This window comes from Diprion similis, chromosome 4, assembly GCF_021155765.1.
Source record: "Diprion similis isolate iyDipSimi1 chromosome 4, iyDipSimi1.1, whole genome shotgun sequence".
NCBI lineage: Eukaryota > Metazoa > Arthropoda > Insecta > Hymenoptera > Diprionidae > Diprion > Diprion similis.
The window spans coordinates 17,913,409-17,933,944 of record NC_060108.1 but is presented as its reverse complement, the minus strand read 5'-3'; the positions used below and the strand labels follow the sequence as shown (position 1 = coordinate 17,933,944).

General features: G+C 34.7%; 1 protein-coding gene across 3 annotated transcripts in view; it reads left to right on the top strand.

The window, feature by feature from the left end:
* LOC124405670 (retinoic acid receptor RXR) overlaps positions 1 to 20,536 on the top strand; it is a 51,332-nt gene that overhangs the window by 17,207 nt on the left and 13,589 nt on the right. For 2 of the 3 annotated variants that reach the window (XM_046880764.1, XM_046880763.1), the window contains exon 1: positions 1,992 to 2,250. The exons of the other annotated variant lie outside the window; for it this stretch is intronic. In XM_046880764.1, the coding sequence (XP_046736720.1) occupies positions 2,166 to 2,250 (85 nt within the window). In that variant the 5' untranslated portion in view covers positions 1,992 to 2,165. Of the gene's footprint in view, positions 1 to 1,991; positions 2,251 to 20,536 lie in introns of those variants that run through there. 3 annotated transcript variants of the gene reach the window in all.

Below are 20,536 nucleotides of genomic sequence, written 5' to 3'. Positions count from 1 at the left end.
TAAAAGAAAAAAGAAAAAATAAGATACAAGAAAAAAAAAAAGAAAAAAATAATTAATCTACCCCGATCTTTGAAGTTCTTCTGTCGCGCAGTGTTCGCTGTATGAAAAATGCGAATAGTTATATTTGTATACACGACCGACTGTGCAGATACACTGCAGAGAGTTGGGAGGAATAATAAATTAAAGAAACAGGAAAAAAGAATTGTAAAGTAACCGGGGGGAGGGGGGGGGGGGGGATGAAAGAGGGGTTAAACAGGACGCGAAAATTTGCAAAAATAGGTTTGTTCATTTGCGTGCACGCCGCGCTGCACATCGTACATATAGGCACTATACTCGTATGTATATAAGTATTCGCGATATTCTATACATATGTAGGTATATACACAGACGAGGATATGATGGATAGTGATGGGAAACGCGAGAGGAGAAGGAGGCTGATGCAGTCGTCGTTATATTATTATATATTATAACAGCCTCGCGTTTGAGGGGAATGAAAAAAAAAAAAAAGAAAAAAGGAGGCGGTTTATTATATGTATATGCACGTATCTATACATATATATATATATATATATATATATATATACATAAATGACGACGCGTCGCCGGGCAAACGGCGCCGACTTCCGGCCGAGTGTTCACGTTGAGGAGGGGAATTCTGCAGCAGACTTTTGCATCCGTTCGTAATGAGTGATGCATCGCGAATCTTTCATCCTTTCAAACTTTTATTTATTCTCTCTCTTTCTCTCTCTCATATTTCTAATAAAATAATTATAACTATAATAAACACTGCTCAATACATTCTATATTTCATAAATTGCCCATTTATATCGCGTGCAGAGATATAAATTTCGAGAGCAAAAAAAAAAAAGGGCGGGGGGGAGGGGGGAGAAGAAAAAAAAAACCACCCAAGAAAAGTACAATCAAATAAAAAGAAAGTAAAGAATGGGAAGAGAAATAGAGAAAAGCGTATCGCATGCAACATGGCTGCTATACCTACGCACATCTCTACATGCATGCATCTCGTCACGTATACATATACATATATATATATATATATATATATATATATATATATATATATATATAGGCTATACATTTAAAACTCTAAAAGCAATCACTCACGGAGTCATTCGGAGCCAAGGAATTCCCAGACGATGACCGGGTGACGACTGTAAGGCTGGTCTGCAGGTCGAGTCGAACTTCTCTTGTCACAATTTTTTTTTCGCTCTTATTTATCTCCTTCCTTTTTCCTCGCTTCACCTTGCAAGTCGGTATTTAGGCACCTACAACCTACCTCACATTGACATTTCGCAGTAATCGTAACTTATATTATACGTATTTATGTGTGTGGTTATTAGTTGCAAGTCCGCTTATCGAATATGATGTGAAATTATTGTACTTTTTTGTAAAAGTTTTTCTCAGTTTTTTTTACTGAGTTGAAAAGCGAATTTTTCGGAGTGAAAAAATGATTTCATCACGGAACAAATTTCAGTTAATCTATTGGGGAAGATCTGTGAATCAGTGATGAGGAAAATGTGAATTTCAAAGTTATTTGTGTTTTTTTTTTTTTTTGAAAGAATTTTTTTCAATCTTCTTACAAACATAATATAAAGTTACCCGTGCAATTTTTTATACGAAAATTTCAGCTGCAGGATTTTCACTTATTTCGAAAATTGTATTTAACAGACGCGTCTCGCTGAAATCGTGCGTCAAAAAGGATTATATATTGCCGAATAAAACATTGATCGAAAGGGAAACTTAAACTTGTAATAAAAACAATAACAGCGAAAAAGGTAACAAAAAGTGCAAAACAACTGTGAACGATACCAAAATTTTCACCAAAAGGAATCAAGGGAAAAAAAAAATGTGCCAGTGATTTTTCTTTCTTCTCAAAATATACGTTACATATACGTATGTATACGTAACAGTGTGCGTAGAATTTAAAAAAAGAAAGAACAATTTCTTTTGCAATAAACAAACAAAGATGCAGACTGTGCGAGAAAACAGTGTTGTAATAATAACAATTGTAACGAGGAGGTAATAATTGTATTGAATTGAATTTACGTCGTGGATAAGGAAGAAAAGAAATAAAAAAAAGGGTGTCGAAAAGCGGCAAAGAAATACGCGAATTGTTCAAAGTGGCTGCGAAAAAAGAAGAATTCAAGATGATGAAAAAGGAGAAACCTATGATGTCCGTAACGGCCATCATCCAGGGAACCCAAGCGCAGCACTGGGCCCGTGGAAACACTTGTACGTATATTAAATTAAACATGCTTTTGCAAAAGATTTTGGGTAAATATAAATCTCTGGTGAGAAAACCGCATTGAGATAAAAAATAAAGGCGTGAAATCCGTTTCCGAATGATATGAATGAAGAATCGATAAATAGATTTTAATTCATTTTACTTTACATGGAAATTGGTCGAAAAATTTATACTCAAATGAAATTGGAAAAATTTCCAAATATTAATTGACAGGAAATGAAATACATATAGAATTTCGAATTGGAATGAGAACGGAATATTTTGTTGTTAACGGTGAGAAAAATAAGTATGATAAATTTATTGCGGAGGAAATAAATTTAGTCAGGATAATCGGTATTCATCGAAGCTAATTCTAACTGAATATTCTGCTAGATTAATTTATATACATATATATATATATATATATATTATATATAATACTAGGTAAATTCGACTAATTGTAAATAATTTATTTACAGTCCGGAATAAATTCATTAGACGAGTTATTCGATGAAGTGAAATTTTTGTAATACTGATGAACAATTTTTTTCTTTTTTCCTCTTCTTTCGTCTTACTAGTATTAAAATTCAACTGACAGTAATCAGCTAAAATTCGTTGAGTGAAGTTAAATGCAATTGGAGTAAAGTAATTTTTTCTCCGTAAGTAGTTTCAATACATGAACGAACAAATGATTTCACTGCCGTGCAATATCGTTTTGGAGATATTTTAAGGTCCATGCAAGAAAATTATACACGATACTTGTATAACGCGATTCTTATGACTCAATAACGAGACATTGCGTGCTGAACTGCAATGATGCAGCGAAACTCCGGTTTTCGCTGAATAACGTAACATCGTTGCAGCCGTAGCTCTTCGAAATGCTGCATATAATCTTCTTCTACTTCATCGTCATGCAGTTTCGGCTGAAAGGGAAAATTTAACGAGAAATAATAATTTCAGGAAAATCAAACGGGATTCATTTTTATTTATAGTTTATAAAATCGTATATAAGGTTAATTATAACGCAGGTAACTTACTCTCGCATTCTTATCTCAACACTGTTGTGTTGTATGTATATTTATACATTAGGCATACATACATACATACATACCCAAGAACATGCACAATCAACCTGCCGTCTAAGTAAAATTTAATGCCTGCATTAACTGCATGAAGGAGTTTTTATTTATTTTTTTCTTTTCTCTCCTATTTCTTTTTCAGCTCACCTAAGCGAAAAGTATTTTACACAAGTTATGCTACACGTTTAAAATGGGGGGCGGGGGGCTAATGGGAAATAAGGGGGAAAAAACGAAATATCAGCGAAAAGTGTCGAGTTGCCTGAGATAACAAAGTTGAACTCTACGATGAGAAGAAAATCCATATTACGGCCGCAGTCTGACCGTACATTTACTGCAGTGATATTATTACTCACTGTATATTGTATTCGAACGATTTTTAACCATTTATACAAATTTTAATTTAATATCAATTGTTATTATACCGAACTGAGACCTCGTGAGTATTTTTGGAAAAATTTTCAACAACGTTTTATATACAATTTATAAAAATACGTATTTTTGTCTCCTTGATGTATACATGTACATGCAAGTATAGAAAAGAAATCGTTGAAAGAAATAAAAATGGTGACTATTTAAATTTTTAATTATACGCGTCTCGAAGTAATTTGGGAAAAAAATATAAGAAACAAATAAGAAAATTGATTGGAATAAAGTGGTACAAACGTGTGTCAGGGGAGAAATTTTTTCTTAAAAAGTAATAATAGAAAAACACGCTTTGTACAAGAGTAAAATTTATACACAAACTTCACGAGGCTGTGCAATCTGTCAATTGTCGGATTATATTGATATTGAATTGAAAGATCCTCGATCTTCAAAGAAGATGACTGATTCACCCTAAAATGTAGAGAATTTTAGCTTATGATGTTGAACGAAAACACCTGCGAACAGGAAACGAAAAATCGATTTTTTGTACTACAAACCATGTGAATTAAAAAAAAAAGAAACTATATGTAAAATAAATAAAAAAAACAGCGAAACTGAATACAACTTGAATACTAATTTGTTTATTCTAGTCTTCCATATCTGGTGGAATGATTTGAAAGTCAAAACGTGTCGTGATTGATTGTTTTCGAGTGTCAGAGCCGTTTCACAATGGGGAGCAAATTCGCATGCACGAAAAATTATAATATATTCGAACGTCACTCGTTTGTTTTTCTCAATCCTTTGGCTGCAGGCAGCTGCTGCTGCTGCTGCACTGCATGGAAGTTGTTGCACCGTTTCGTTCTTTCTTTCTCTCGTTTTCTCGTTCCCTCTTTCCCTCTTTCCCTCTTTCCCTCGCTCTTTCTCTTTCCTTCTTTACAGCTATTCACTGTCAATTCTGTTTAACGCGGTTAAAGACAGAGGTGAAGGTCGTATATAAGGAACGGCAAACAATCTTACAGAGAAACACTAATCTGTAGCTGTATATGTGTACGAGCTATTCCCTGCCAAATACAGCTCCGCAGATTTGATTAATTCAAAAAGTTGATCAATTAATCTTTTTTTCTTTATCGTTCGTCAAAATTTCCTTTTTGGTTTCCTCTTATTTAAGAAATTTTATTATATATTATATTATAAAATGATTCGAACATTTTTATTTTATTTTTTTTATTATTATTATCAAGCGTAAACGAATTATTTATACAAAGTTTTTTAATCGAATCGATGGATAAAAATACAAAACGAATATCAATATCGAAATAAACGAAAATTAATTGCGATCCGGTGTTTCGAATGTGAATCGAACGAAAACTTATTACCATTTATATAATTTCATATATATTGTCTATACATATACATGTGTAATCTATACATTGTGTATTATATTTAAAAAAAATGAGACTTGGACTTGGTATTCTTCCAAAGCCCCCCCCCCCCCCCCCCCCCCCCCCGCCCCCTTTCTCTTCGTTAGTACGTTCATTTGAATCTAGGATCTCACGAAAAGACAGTAAGAAAAGGTGAAAACTGTACAAATTTATGTAACCTAAATAATGTCTCGGCGAGAAAAATAAAAATATCACTGATCTGTTGATAAATTATTAGTGGAAGCGACGTAATCGATTGGTTGCGAAAAACAGAGTAAATAAAAAAATATATTATTTGATAAAAACCACGAAGCTTGCCCCTTCTGGATTCGGAATGCCTTCTACGATTTCACGCAGCAGCCAATGACGCGTTATATGTATATATTATAATTTATCAACTCGACCGCAACTGCCATAACGTCTAGTTGCACGGCGTGAAGGTCGCGGGTGCATTTGAGATAGCACCGGTGCAATTTTATATGTTTGCTTCGGCGCCGCCGCTGCAGCTAGTTACATTTAGGTGAAACTTGCATGTATATGTATGCCACAGTTACCCGGTAAGCGATAATATCACGTTTTATCTTCGCCAAGGAATGAACGAAAAAAAACTTCGGGATCCGGTTAAAAATTCTACGATCCTGTAATCCAGATTATTGTTGTTATTTTTCTTTTATTTATCTATATTGTTAGACATTTTTTTTTTTGAAACGAAACATCGATTTATCGTACGAATCTTTTCCTGTACCCGCATTTGATTACGAATAAAGATCAAAGAATATTTCACACACGTGTGTATTGTATATCAGTTGGATTATAGAGTTAAAAATACTTTGAGTGTAACTGCACTTTACACATTTATGTACGGTATATAAATAATAATGATAATAATAATAATAGTAATAGCAACACTGATAATAAACCATGAAAATTGTGTATTTACGGTTATTTAAAATATTTCTTAGTTTTTTTTCTTCTCTTCGCAACAGACCCGGCGAAATCGCAATGCGAAGTGCTTTTGAAATTTATCATACCGAGAAGCTTCGCTCTGTGTGTAAAACTAAAAAAAAAAATCTAAATCTAAAATCAAAAAAAAAGAAAGAAGGAAATCTTCTTTGACCAAAGGAAACATCTTTCATCGCTTGCTTATTATTTTTTACTACCCCGCATATTTCGGTTATATTTTCACGTGTGTGTTTTGCATATGCTAGCGGATAGCAATATCGTGTATCCTGCATGCAGCATGAATCCCGGTGCAACGACTCCTGTTCTCAGAATGGAATGTCGGGAAAATTTTTGGGTGGAAAATCGCGGGAGGCTTATAATATACCTGATATTCGACGTCGAAGATGTCGAAAATTGAGGATTTTCAAAATGTTGAGAGATTTCTGGTGGAGAGAAAAAAAAAATGTGCGGATTAGGCTTAATGTTTGAAAAATGAAATTGATTTTTTACGCATTAGAACATTACGTAATGTTCGATAAAATTTTCGTTTCGTAATCTTCTTTGTCGAAATATTTCTTCAGAATTATTTAACGGCTGGGGATTTGAAGCAACGAAACCAAAGTATTTAGTTGATCTTGCATTATCGTGCCGTGCGAAACGATTCAAATTTCCGTAATAAATAATTATTCTACTTGTGACAGGGTAGCCCCAAACCTGGAAAATCTGGAAATGTTAGGGAATTTAAAAGGTGTCATGAAAAACCTGGAATTGTCAGGGGATTTTTAATTTGGTCATGGAAAAAACTGAAAATATGTCTTTTTTATCACGGGAATTAAAAGTAATTTTTTGAGGTAACTAGTTTACTTTTTTTCATCGAGAAAAGAAATTGGTTCAAACTGACTTTTATTTACGTTATATTTTTCCTCAATTCGAATTGAATTTCAACCGAATATAGAGTTAGTAAACAGAACGATTTAGGTTTTACTAACTTACTAGAACTTGGAAAATATCAGAAAAAAACTAGATTCAAGTCCTGGAAAAACTGGAAATGTGATGGAACTTTTTTCTAAAAAATTTGTGGCCACCCTGTGTAAAAAGTTTCGTTGCTTTGCGTATATTAATTTCATAAAAATACGAGTCAGATCTCTGAAAATTTATATAAACAACAAAAACAAATAAATAATATCTTAAACGACTTCGTACCAAAACTTCTGTTCTCGCACGAAACTAGTCTGTATAATATACCTAATTACCTATAGTAGGTGTCTCCCGATGCATAACGTTACGTCTAAATTAAGGTTGTAGGTGTAGATACGTCTTGTATTTGTACTTTATACAGGTAGATTGTTCAACGGATATGTACATGTATGTATGTATGTATGTATGTATGCATGTATTCAGGTACATTTACCTACCTACCTACCGTTCGCTTAGCGCAAAAAGTCTTTCTGGCAGACCTCCAACTGACCTTGTCTAATTGCGCCGGTCGGTTCTCTCAGGACAAGGGCAAACCGTGTCGGTCGCAGCGACGTCCGGATGTCGTCTTCTTCTTCTCTTCCCTGCTGCACCACCCACTGCATTTATTATATTATTATTCCACCGATTCACGCGTCATTTTCTTTTTTTTTATTTCTCGTTTTTTCTTTCTTTAATTTTTCTTGACTGCAGCGATAATTTTTTCTTTTTTCTTTTTCTTTCTTTTGTTTTGTTTTTTTTTTTTTTTTCCATTTACAAATGTTTTGTGTTTTTTTCGGGGGGTGGGGGGTTATACTCAGCAGATCTCTTCGAAGCGTGCAAAAAATTTATAATAGGTACTAGAATTGTAAACGAAAGCTTAGATATAGTTTATAGATATGGACCTATTTTGTACGAAATCATCGATTTCACTGATTAGACTATTTAAGGTAGATAGCTTGTGTATTTATCATTCTATACTGTAGAGTTTTTTTTATATACAGTTTCAGTGAAACTGGGATTGTTTTTTTTTATTCAGAAATACGTTCGCATCGTTAAATTTTTAGTATTTCAATATTTTTTATTTAGTGAACTTGACAGAATTTAGTAAATTTTCCGTAACAGTTTGGAAGTTGTTAGAAAGAAAGCATCGATATCTATGCTTTTCTTTATAATTTCAGTAACTTGTATTTTCGTATTCATTTAAAGCGATCTTTTTTGTACTACAGCTTATATTATACGAATTTTAACGAATGGATAAACAAAATGGTTTACCCAGTGGTAATATAATTATACGCAGTAATTATAACTCCGAGAATTTAATTGGTATATACATATATAAGTAATATCCACAATGTTCTTGAGAAATAATTATTATCTATACTATAGTATCAATTATATATCAATATCGGGAAATTTTACTAACTCTGTTGAAAAAACATGAAATTTTCATCTCCTTTAACTATTCTCGCTTCACTTTTCGTCGTCTTTTCGCACTTGTGGTGTTTTTTGTTTTGTTCATTTCTTTTTCTCTTTTACTTCCGTTTTTTCCTTCTTTCACATCGTACGGAAACATTCTATGAAAAATGTAGATAGTTTTCTTGAAGAAATAATTTTTTTGTTCGTTTCTCGACGCAATGTCTATCTCTCTCGCTCTCTTTTCGTCTCGACGTTCTTTTTTCGTCGTCTTTTAGAGTGAATGGAGGAAAGTATGACATTATAACAGATTCTGGGCCCTAGACCTTGCTCTATGACCAACCTCGCGACAACGTAAAGCAACAATCGTTCTCCACGCCAAGTTGAACGACGTATACCTACCTATTATACGAAACAGCACCTATATCCACCAACCTACAACTCTGTACCTCGTAACAATCATAACCTTGGCACCGTTGTTAACAAACCGTGCTGTGCACAGCACCAGGAGAGGCTCTCGCCTATCCGTGCAGAGTAGTGAACACGCCTATTATAATATTTATGCGAGTATTTATGCACATACGTTATAGGTATACAATACCCACAATACTAGAGGTCTGCTACGTATGCAGTTGTTTCTATTTTTCCAAAAAACATCATCTCGGCCGATGATCTCAAATTTAATTCAACCTCTACACCTACGCCACGATAAACGTATGCGTGTAATAATATTTATTGTTTAAAAAATGGGAAACTAGTTTATATATCTAGAAGGAGATTCAAGGAACGTCGAAAATGCGGAAAAAATATTTAATATGTCCCGTAGTGTATTGTGTGGTAGTTTCAATAGTCGTGAAAAAGTTTTTGTCAAGAGGTAAAGTATTTTTTTCTTTTCTTTTACTTTTTTGGTTTTCTCTCTTCCAGACGTGATTAAATTTATGTACCCACCTGTACGCGTGTATCTAACGTACCTGTCAGGGGGGGGGGGGGGGGGGAAACAGAAGAAATCAATTCGAATTTATGTACCGTAAAACAGGTGTAACGGTGGAAAAATTTGTCAAAGATCAAATTGAATATCGAAATGTCGTTTTTTATCTTCTTTTTTTCGTGTAAAAAAACAAACAAAAAAAACTAAAAAGTAAAAATTACTACGATTGTGCCGCGTGACGAACTCCGTTGTGTCATATGCAGTAACGAGTTACCTATAATCGTAGATAATTTACGTAAATTGATCAGTGTATGACACGAAGCTCGTTTACTGATTTAACATGTAATACATAATATACGTACACTTCACATAATCGTGTCTTGTACACATAAGCGTAGGTATAAACACGCGGTATATAATCCCATAAATTCATTTTGCACATGTGAACGTGTGCATTGATGTAAACGGTGGTATACTTGGAACTTCCCGTTTTTCTGTTTTCAGAGAAAAAATTACGTTGTAGTAATTACCCTGAAAATGAAAAGTTTGGTTTTCAATAGATCTCCAAAGATTTTCCAATAATTAGATTTTGGCTTTGATCGGTTGGGCAATTTTTCAATTATTATATACTTAAATAACACAATTCTCGAGAAAACTAATAAAAATGATGATATCTTGAGAATGGATGAATGGATTTGAATGAAAATTGGTATCTTGAGGTTTTTTGAGTCGCTAATCACGAATCTAAGGTCAGATATGCGAAATTTAAATTTGGCGATCCAATATGGTGTAAAAAAAAAAAAAAAATTTGAAAATATTCTGATTTTCATAGAAATTTGTAGGCGGAGGTTTTTCGAGTCACCGATAACGAACCCAAAGTCAGACTTACAAATTTTGGAACGGTGGATCCGTTATAGTGGTTCTAAGCAAAAAAATCGTCATATATCTTCGTGTAATGTGGTATCCGAGGGTTTCGAAATCGTTAATCACGAATCTGAATTTCTAGTTCGAAATTCCAATTCGATATAAATCTTTTCTCTCTCTCTCTCTCTCTCTCTCTCTCTCTCTGAATGAACTTAGAACCTGCAGTGCGAGAACGGGAAGTTCGGAGGCTGGCTGATCGCCAATCTAAAGCCGCTTCAAGTTCCTGTTGGTGCACAAGCACACTACGAGAGATAAAATTTCATCGTCCATACGTCTTTGCTGCTGCTGCTGCTGCTGCTGCTGCGACATCGCGTTATTGTTGTGGCGTAGAAAGGCTAGAATGGTATAATGTAGTAGGAAGTCGCGCGGCGTCGCTCGTTCCTTCCTTCTTCTTCGAGGGCATAACCTTCACGCCGGATGACCACCTCGATCCTCCCATGTGATGCCGCCATGCCGCCATGCCGCCATGCCGTCCCGGATAAACTCGCGTTTCTTCTATGGATGGAGGTATGCACGTACCTACCTGCCTGCCTGCCTGCCTATCTGCGATCATGCCGACGCTCTCTTTCTCTCCCTCTCTGTTCGTCTATCGTTGTTACGTCTACCACTGACGTAACCGACGAGCCACGTGTCGCCCTCCCCGCACATCCGTAATACGTATATTCTGTAACCATACGTGTACCTGTATGTACATACATACATATATTGTATATATTTATATATATATACATACATGCATATATGCAACTATATTCGTGTCAAAGCGAGCGTTACACTTGGCTGTGTGTATAGCCTAGGTTGTATGTATACACATACCTACAGGCATGAGGCACATTTGATATGCATACAGGTGTTGATCGACGACGGGTGTTGTTTATACTGCATTCAGGGCCAGACGTGCGATTTCAGATTATTCTCGGCGTAGCTGTGATTATTCTTTCCTAATTTTTTACATTGGAAGGAAAAGAGGAGTTTTTTTTTTTTTTTTTTTTATTTATTTTTTTCATTTATTTTTTGATTTTTTGATTTTTCACACACGCGTACAGCGTGCGTAAAGCAATGAAACTAATTAATATTCAACCAGGTCAGTTTATTATATGAGACCTCTATTACACTTGTCGTTAGTTTGCATTTCAAATGTTGATTTTTTTTTTTCTTGTTATTCGGTGAATCGTGCAAAATAATATATACGAAGTCGTTCTGAAGCTTCCGAAATATTGATGTTTGTTTTTTGAGATTTAGTGTTTGTTATATTAAGGTTCTACTGATTTTATTCTCGTTCAGTGTCTCTTTGCTTGTTCGTTAAAAACAGATCATATAATTCCGAATTTTAGACAACTTTGATTTTCTATGGTATAGAAATATTACACTTTTACATGGGTAGTGACGTCGTGGTTTGTTGTATTTTTCAATCTGATATCGTCTCTTAAAATTTTTGTTTACAATAATCAGTTGAACAAAAACGGGGAACTACAACCTTATTATTTTAGACTCATCTGCAATGCTTTATAACACTGTATATGATATTATAAAAGTTTTTCATGCAAACAGACGTTTGAAAATAATTTGAAAATATTAAATTTCTATGTAGAAATATAGAAAGATATCAGATATCAAATCGATTTTAATCCATGCAAAAGTCAAGTGGTTTCTTATTGTAATACTTTCCACTTATTAGTGGTGCAGAAATCTTTTCGCCGCAGTTTACTACTTCCGATTGCGAATCATTATAATTTTGCAAATTATTTATTCTTTATCTCTTATTTTTTTTTTTCAACCTAATTCATTTTCGACTTTCGCGAATTCTCGCGTCGCTTCGTTTCCTCCGTTCACTGTGCACATGCCTATATGTATATAATATATATATGGAGTGCGCATTATATATACTTTGAAAGCGATTCGCACAGTTTACTGTGGGAGCCACGTCGTTTATATGCATGTACATTGTCATACATGATATGCATGCCTCGATAAATTTCATGTATATAACGTATACAGATATATACCTATAAGACATGTGTGTTTCCGCCTGCCTCTGTAGCTTCGCCGCGATACCGCTGCTGTGCATGAATAAAAAATATGTACATTTTGATATTTCTGGTATTTGAACGAGGATCGAAGACTCGTTCAATTTCGCGACTATCTATTCTACCTATACACGTGTTGTATATAATATGTATATATATATACATGTAATATAAAATATATATATATATAGACAGGCTAAGGCTTGAACCGTGAAACAAAGCGACGCAATTCGCCTGAAGTGAATTTTTCATAACAACTTTTCAATGCCAATCTTAAATCCTTTTCTTTTTTCTTGGACTTCTTTTTCTGCCCTCCTTGCAATAGTCCGCCTATCTTTATACATATACGTCGTGTGTGTGCGCGTGTGTATGTGTATGTATGTATAGAGTTTTCGCTCGTTGTTCTTTTTTTTCGACATGTTGTTTCAAGAGTCACAGCCGCACAATTGAATTACTTTATTTTATATAGATATACATATATACATATAATACTTATACGTATATGTATACATTCATGTAGACGACAGAATTACTACCGCGGAAAAGAACGTGTAAGAATCAGCGAGTCAACGAATTGTCTTTTTATCATACGTACATACAAACGATTGCACGGATTTTAGAACACAGCACCGTTCGATCGCGAATCACTTCCTTTTCAAGATAATATCATTTTATTTTTAATACTAGTATACAGATGCGATGCGAAGTAATTTACTTTTGAAAAATAACGAGGCAGTTAACGCTGCGAATCAGTAATTGATTATTTTTTATTTTAATTTCTTTTCTTTTCTTTTCTTTTCTACATTCTCTATGAATTTATTTATAATAAAGATAAATTTCAAGTTTTTCCTCCGACAATGAGTAGATTGATAAACTAAAACCTAATAACGATTCATTCGATTTCCTCCACGAAGGGTATCAGTCGCGCTTACACATTAAGCTTTGAAAATGGTCCATTCGATCGAGGATTATTCTGAGCTTGTGTTGTACCAGAGAAACTGTAATATTATTGTACAGACAATTTGGCAAATGGTATATTCATTTGTTCCACTTCCATGAAATCCATACGCTTATAACTCCGCACCAACTTCTGGGCGAAGTATTTATAGCCACTGTGTTTATTTGCGAAACAAGAAGAAAAAAAAACGAATCTGATTCGTTTCTTTCGTGGGAAACTGTACGAACTAAACCAGTAAGAAGTGCGTTAGCTTGATACAATAAGTACTAAACAGTATATAATAATAATAATATTCAAAGTAGAAAGAATTTCTTTTTGGTTTCTATGAGACACTTCGATGCTCGACTTGTTATGAAATTATTGTAGAAAATTATATTCTTGATAATCTATACTTGCATTTTGTACGTCTTCTAAATATCGAAATTTCCCAGTCAGTTGGAAATAAGTTTGTAATTCAATAATTCATGCAATTATTTTCTTGTAAAAGTGAGACTTTTTCAATGAAAATATGTTATTTGTGTCGGTATTATTATCATTGATTTCTACAGTTTTAAAAACAAGTAATCTGTACCCAAAATATCATATCATTACTAATTATTCAATGTTCTTCGAGAATAAATGCAAAGAATGTAATTTACAAGTCATATTTGACGAGTTTTAGTACCGTGAAAAAGAAAATTTTCTGCCGTACGTATAAGGGTAAATGACACGTAACTTTAATTCGAATATAGAAGAAGAACGTTGTGGAGAGAAGTGGTGGTAAGGGTGGCCGCAACTAACGCCCTACGTACGCAGTTTCGTAGGTGCAGCACTCTGGAATATGGATCGGTTCGTCTTATACTGGGGTCAAGTTCAAGGTCACCCTGCTCCGTTAACCACCCCTTCCCTTTCTCCCTTTCATCCTTTCTTCCTTTCTTCCTTTCTTCCTTTCTTCCTTTCTCCCTTTCTCCCTTTCTCCCTGTCTGCCTGCTGCCTGACTGCACCTCTTTTGAGTGGGTTTTGCAGGTGCCAGACGTCAATAACACAGATATATACATACATGCGTATAATATACGCACACCTTGGCATACGATATGTATTCTCGTATATAGGTAATAGAACGAGTGCGTAAGCAAAATGGGCGTACATACTTACTGTATTCTTAATTTTTTTCATCGTCTTTGTACGTGAGTTATTTTGCAATAATGTGTTGCGTCTGAATTTTATTTATTAGGTATAATTATTATTAATTATACCAGTTGAAAATAGAGATTAATTGACAGGGAATTATTCATTTATCATACGATCGTCGTGTTGGGGGGACGTAAAGGGTTTCCGGAATTTATTTCTTTTTTTTTTCTTTCTTTCTTTCTTTCTTGAGAAAACCGCGTAAATTTACAAGAGAAAATACTTTGTAAAAAATAATAATACTTCGTTATTATAGGAATAAATAAATCCGATAATTTTTTACATGAACCATAATCAAAACGTAAGTTTTTGTTATAAAATAACCGAGCAAACCAACTTATTCGTATTATAATCTAAGTCTAAAACAAAAAAAAACAAAAAAAAAAAAAACCAACAATTTTCTTCTTAATAAATTATCAGAAGGTGATTAAGAAGTCTAAAGACGAGAATAAATTTCCCTTAATAAAACTAACAAAAAAAAAAAAAATTTACACCACAAGTTTCGTCGTCGTCGTAGTAAATAATTGAAAATCGATAATATAAAAATAGAAATAAAATTAGAAATCAAATGAAAAGTAAAATAAAATGCAGCAATATAGGAAATTGCGACGTTTATTTAAATAATTTTGCGACGCAATTATGCAGATATTATCTAATGCGACGATATTGAGTGCCTGTTTGTTTTTGTTTTGTTTTTTGGGAGGGCTCGGAGGGGGCGAAATTAGATGCAGCTGGGTGCAGTCCGCACTTCCCAGATGGCGTGACCCGCCTCCACTAATCTCACCCTTCACTTTAGCTAGGTGTATATGTATATGTATGTACGTACATACATACACGGTATATAACCGGTAATTTTGCTTAGAGCTTTGCCCCGTAGCGAACGAAACCAAGAATTTCATACCTGCTGCAGCAGCGAAAATATAATCTTGCCTTACAATATTTCGGTCTTCCGAGAATTTGCACGATTATTATCGTTTTTTTTTTTCATTTTTTGCTTCACGGTGGGTGGGGACAAGAGAAGAAGGGATGTTAGGAGGAGCGGCCGAAGCCGCCGCTCCAGGCTTCTGCATTTATTCCTCCTCGCGTGTTCCGTGGTAAGCAAAACAATTTTTCGGGAATTTTAGGCCAATAAATCTGAACCGGTGACCAATTTTTACTCTCTCATTTATGGATCACGGTATTTTTCTTTCTCTTTTTTCGTTATTATTTAGATTTTTATTATTATTATTATTATTATTATTATTCACTCATCTTTCTTTTTTCATATGTATCCTAGTCTCGTACTCTATACGGTTGGAAAATTAGATAATGTACTTATTAATATTTTACCGATGAAGAGACTGGAATTAAAACAATTTGTTACCTCAGTTTTCGTATAATATGAAGAAGAGGAAAAAGTGAATCTCAAGTTAGCAGCAATAGTGTGAAAAAACGATGGGAGATAAATTACTTTACTTTGCAATTGGAGATTAATTTTTAACGAATTGAATTTGTTAAATTTCAGCTTCTCAATGCGGCAGTGTAACACGGTTTACCTAATTTCACACCGACAATCGAATTCTAAGGCTGTAAAATATGTATAATAACAAGTGTTGTATAATAACAACATTTCTTTCACAAAAATGTGTAGCTGTCAGGTTGAATTGCAATATTTTTTTTTTTTTTTTTTTTTACCTAAGACGCTTTTAGCAGAGTCTTTTAGCGCTTTCCGCAGCTGGATGCAGCAGCGATCGAACGAAACAGACGAGAGCGGCGATCCGTCATGGAAGCGCGGCTCTAAATTTAGCGGCACCAAGTCAAACGCGTATATAAACCTTTGAATTGAGCTAACGTATGCACATTGCATCCGTATCAGTTTACATTTCGCATTATAGGAGTAAAAACACGCCCGCCGTATTCAATCCGAATGCGTTTCTCGATAAGTTATATAACGAATGGAATATTTCGTGGAGCAAAAAAGTTTGCGCAGAATATTTCGAAGTTTAACCGCACATCGACCATTCTTTCATATATATTATTATATATATTTTGGAATTGTTCGAAATAATTAATAATTCGAAAGATAAAAAATTTAAGAAATCGACGGAACAAACGCGTGAAAATTATCAGCAAACTTTCGTCGAACCACTGCAGTTTCGATTTACTGCAAGAGGAAAGTTGAAAAAGTAAAAAAAAAGGAGACCCTTAACTGGATGTATAAGGAGGGGGGCTGACGTCACTGTCTGACAACTTTTGGCATAACATTTACTAAGACTGCAAAAAACCAGTTTCCCTCCTGCATATCAACATCTCTCCGATCTTGAGTTTGCGGTCTTCTTCTTCTTCTGTTTCTTCTTTCTCCTCGCGATGCATTTTTACAGTATATTTAAATACCACAGCTATACATATACATATACATATGCATATATACACACACTTATATGTTACCATTTCGGGTCAATGCCGACGAAACGTGAGAGGATCAGATGCACAAACTGTATATGCTTTGACAAAGCTGCTGAAGCCGAGGAATCGGATAGTTTGTAATATAAAATAAATCAGATATTTGCAGAAGACCGAGACGAATTCAACCGAATAAAAGGAAAGAGATTTCTCTCCTTTTTAATGCAATCCGAACGATAATTATTTAAACTTTGTTTTCCTCGTAGTTCTCAAGCTGTTCAAAAAGTAAACATCAATCGAACGTTGATATATACCTATATGTATGTATGTATCTATGTATGTATATTACGAAAAAAAGGTTGGCCTGCTTTTTTACGTGTCACTGGGTATAATATGCTGTAGAATTTAATTGAAAAGTAAATCGAGGGGACTGCGCTACGGTGATTCGAATGGACGCGTAGGCACTCGATTACCAACAGATAACCCGAATTCCATATTCGAAACTAGTTTCTGTCATTAAAGTGTTGAAAGTTTTACGCAACAAAAGTTTAGTCGCCGAGCTGTGATTGAGGGGGGAGGACGACAAGAAGACAAATAAAAATGCTTGTATACTTATATGTATATGTACGATGTCTAGAGAAAAATAAAAAATCGACGATTTAAATTCAGTAACTCTATGTATATACATATATAAACGTGGCATATATGTATGTATACTTATACATGTAATGCAATTCGAGGATTGGTAAATTACGATGGAATTGAACTGGAAGACGAATTAAACTGAGATGAAGAATCTGATTTATTGTAAGCTAAAGTTTAAATATATTGAGAGACTTTATTATACGGATGATAGAAAGTTGATGAGTTCTTCTCGTCATATATTCAAATGGGATCCATCAATTAAGTAAAATTATCACGACACGATCACTCGGCTGAAAATAAAACGAAGCTCACACCAACGCGCAACGGCGATGGAAAGACCTTTAAACGTAGGTATCGAAAGAATCTATTGACATTTAACTACGCTGCATTTTTATTCAAAAAACATCATCATCTTGCGTTGTTACATATATACATGGAATTTTTTTTTTTTTTTTTTTTTTTTTTTTTTCTATAACCACTCTCATCAGAAATTTTTTCCTTAAACTTTTCAACTGTGTCATTATATTATGTTATATTATATTATATCTATATAAAATACCAAAATATTCTTCGGAAGAATCCTTGAATTGCAACAATTTATATTGAAAAAATGACGATAGAGATGAATTTTTTCATTTCGTCTCGTTTCTCATGAATTAATGCTGTATATATACGTGAGAGAGAGAGAGAGAGAGAATTTCGTTGTTGATTTTAAATTTATAATTACAACCGCGATTTCTATCATTCACATTGCGTAAAAAATAAATAGGTAGGCAAGTTTGCTATGCAGAGATATCGGACCGACGTTACGTGTTACATTCGTGAGATTTTATCGGATCTCTTGCGAAGGTCGCAGGGTGGTGAGAGAAAAGAGAATGAAAAAAAGCAGGAAAGAAAGAAAAAAAAATTAAAAAAACAATAATACCATACGAGAACAAAAACTGTTGAAATTTTCGTTTGCGCAAGTATACTGACGAAAAATATCCATCCACACGTCGTGTACACTTATCATAGTATGATCGAAAAATTTTGCAATATCATTCCGTAACAATGATGATTTCGGAATAACAGAATAGGTATTCGGTTCAATTGTGTACGTATAACGAATAAAGAAGAGTATCGAATAATTGGCATCGGTCAGTTTTACAAATTGTCCATTTATCAATATCAATGTCAAACTCGTCACCCTATACGTATACGTTTGAATTTTTAGGTATACACACACGAACGTTACTGCATGTAACAGCGATAGGTGTAAAGAATGTCAGCCAAAGGTCATCAGCATTCCTGATTTAACAAAAAGGAATAAAAGTCGAGAGATATATAGTGAAAGGATGAAAAAATCGAATAGACAAAAAGTAGCGGAGAAAAAGAACCGGATGAGCAAATCATTTTAACATATTATTCGTTAGATTTGCGAGAGAAATTTTTGGGAAAAATATTACTGGCGCGTAAGAAAAAAGGAAATGAAATAAAATGAAATAATGAGAAAGCAAGTCGATGAATCCCGGATCGCGATATCCGACATCGACGATACTATTCAACCTGTCTTTGTCAGAGGTTATTACGGTCGTTGGACCCGTTTTCTGGCGTCGCTGTCGTTTAGGGAAGAAACCAGTAATTTTCTTGTCCGCCTCTTTTCCTTCTTTTCGTCGTCCTTGCAATTCAATATTTAAAAAAAAAATTTTATCCTCTACAATATTCTTATATGTCTTTTTTTTTTTTTTTTTTTTTTTTTTTAGTCTTTATAAATCCATCTTTCTATAATATTTTATTTTCTACAATATTTCATCTTTCGCTTTTCTTTTTCACCTTTTTATATACTCGTATATTACTTTATCATATCGTTGTTCTTCTTCGTATAAAATTGCGACGAAATATAAGAAACCGTCGCGTATACTGATTGGATATACGGAGAAGAAGAATCTAGACTCGTCTTAATTCCCGCTGAACATTTTACGAGTCTGCAGTTAAGATTCTGAATATGTTTTTCTCTTTTCATGGCGTTTTTCCCTTATGTCTTCACCAAAATAAAAATTGAGGAAATGTCCTATAATGGTTATAGGATTGGACCGAGCGATGAATACCGTAACCAAAAGTGAGTGAGAGGAATAAAAAAAGCTCGAGTGCATCGGGCAAAACTTTTCCGCGAAACAATAACATTCGTTTAGTTATCGTATTGAAGTTAGCAACATTATCGTAACGATTCATGCCGAGGAAAAACCGTTATTTCGCGATTTTGAAATAGTTTGAGCTACAATAAACCGTTATAAAACAAAATATTTCGGAAATCTTAGTTCCTTAAAAATCATTGTAAAATGAAGATAATTATGATTTTCACTCCCGTGTTTCGTTACCGTCAATATTACTTTAACTTTGGCCTCGTGTTTACTTCTACATTTATATTTTATCTCTTTATAATCATCTCCTCTCACGTCTCCTATCCCTTTAATTAAATACCCTGCAGTTTGTTGCGTGCTCTGCGTGCTGCGCACACGCTGCTGCACCTTATACACCTACTACCGCATAATACCGAGAAAAGAGACGAGACGAGTCGAGTCGAGACGAAATACGGCGAGACGCACTGAAGAGGATAGAACGAGAGAGGGAAAATTTAGAGAAAGAGGGAGAATAGCGAAAGGGGGAGAAGAGGAGGAGAGTGCAGAAACTCCACGCCGCGCCGGTTGCAGCCGACGATCATTGGTGTAGGTCACTAGCTCCCACGCGTTATTCTGGAGCGGCTGAGCGGAAGAAGCGGCGGGGGCCATGAAAAAAGGAGGGGGGCGCTGTTTGCCCGCCGTCTGGTCAAGGTGCCCGCCGACGAGAGAGGGAGAGAGGGAGAGGGAGAGAGGGAGAGAGAAAGAGAGAAAGAGAGAGTGAGAGAGTGAGAGAGAGAGAGACCCACCCGAACAGCTTGGCCTTGTCGGCTCAAGTTGCAACGCCTGGTGCCTTTGCGGGGGGGGGGGGGGGGGGGGGGGGCTGGGCTGTCTTCGTCCTCAGAATCAACCTCTTTACATAGGTATATAAGCGGAGAGATCGACCGTAACATATGAAATCTATAGAGCTTAATACGAGTTCGATAATTATG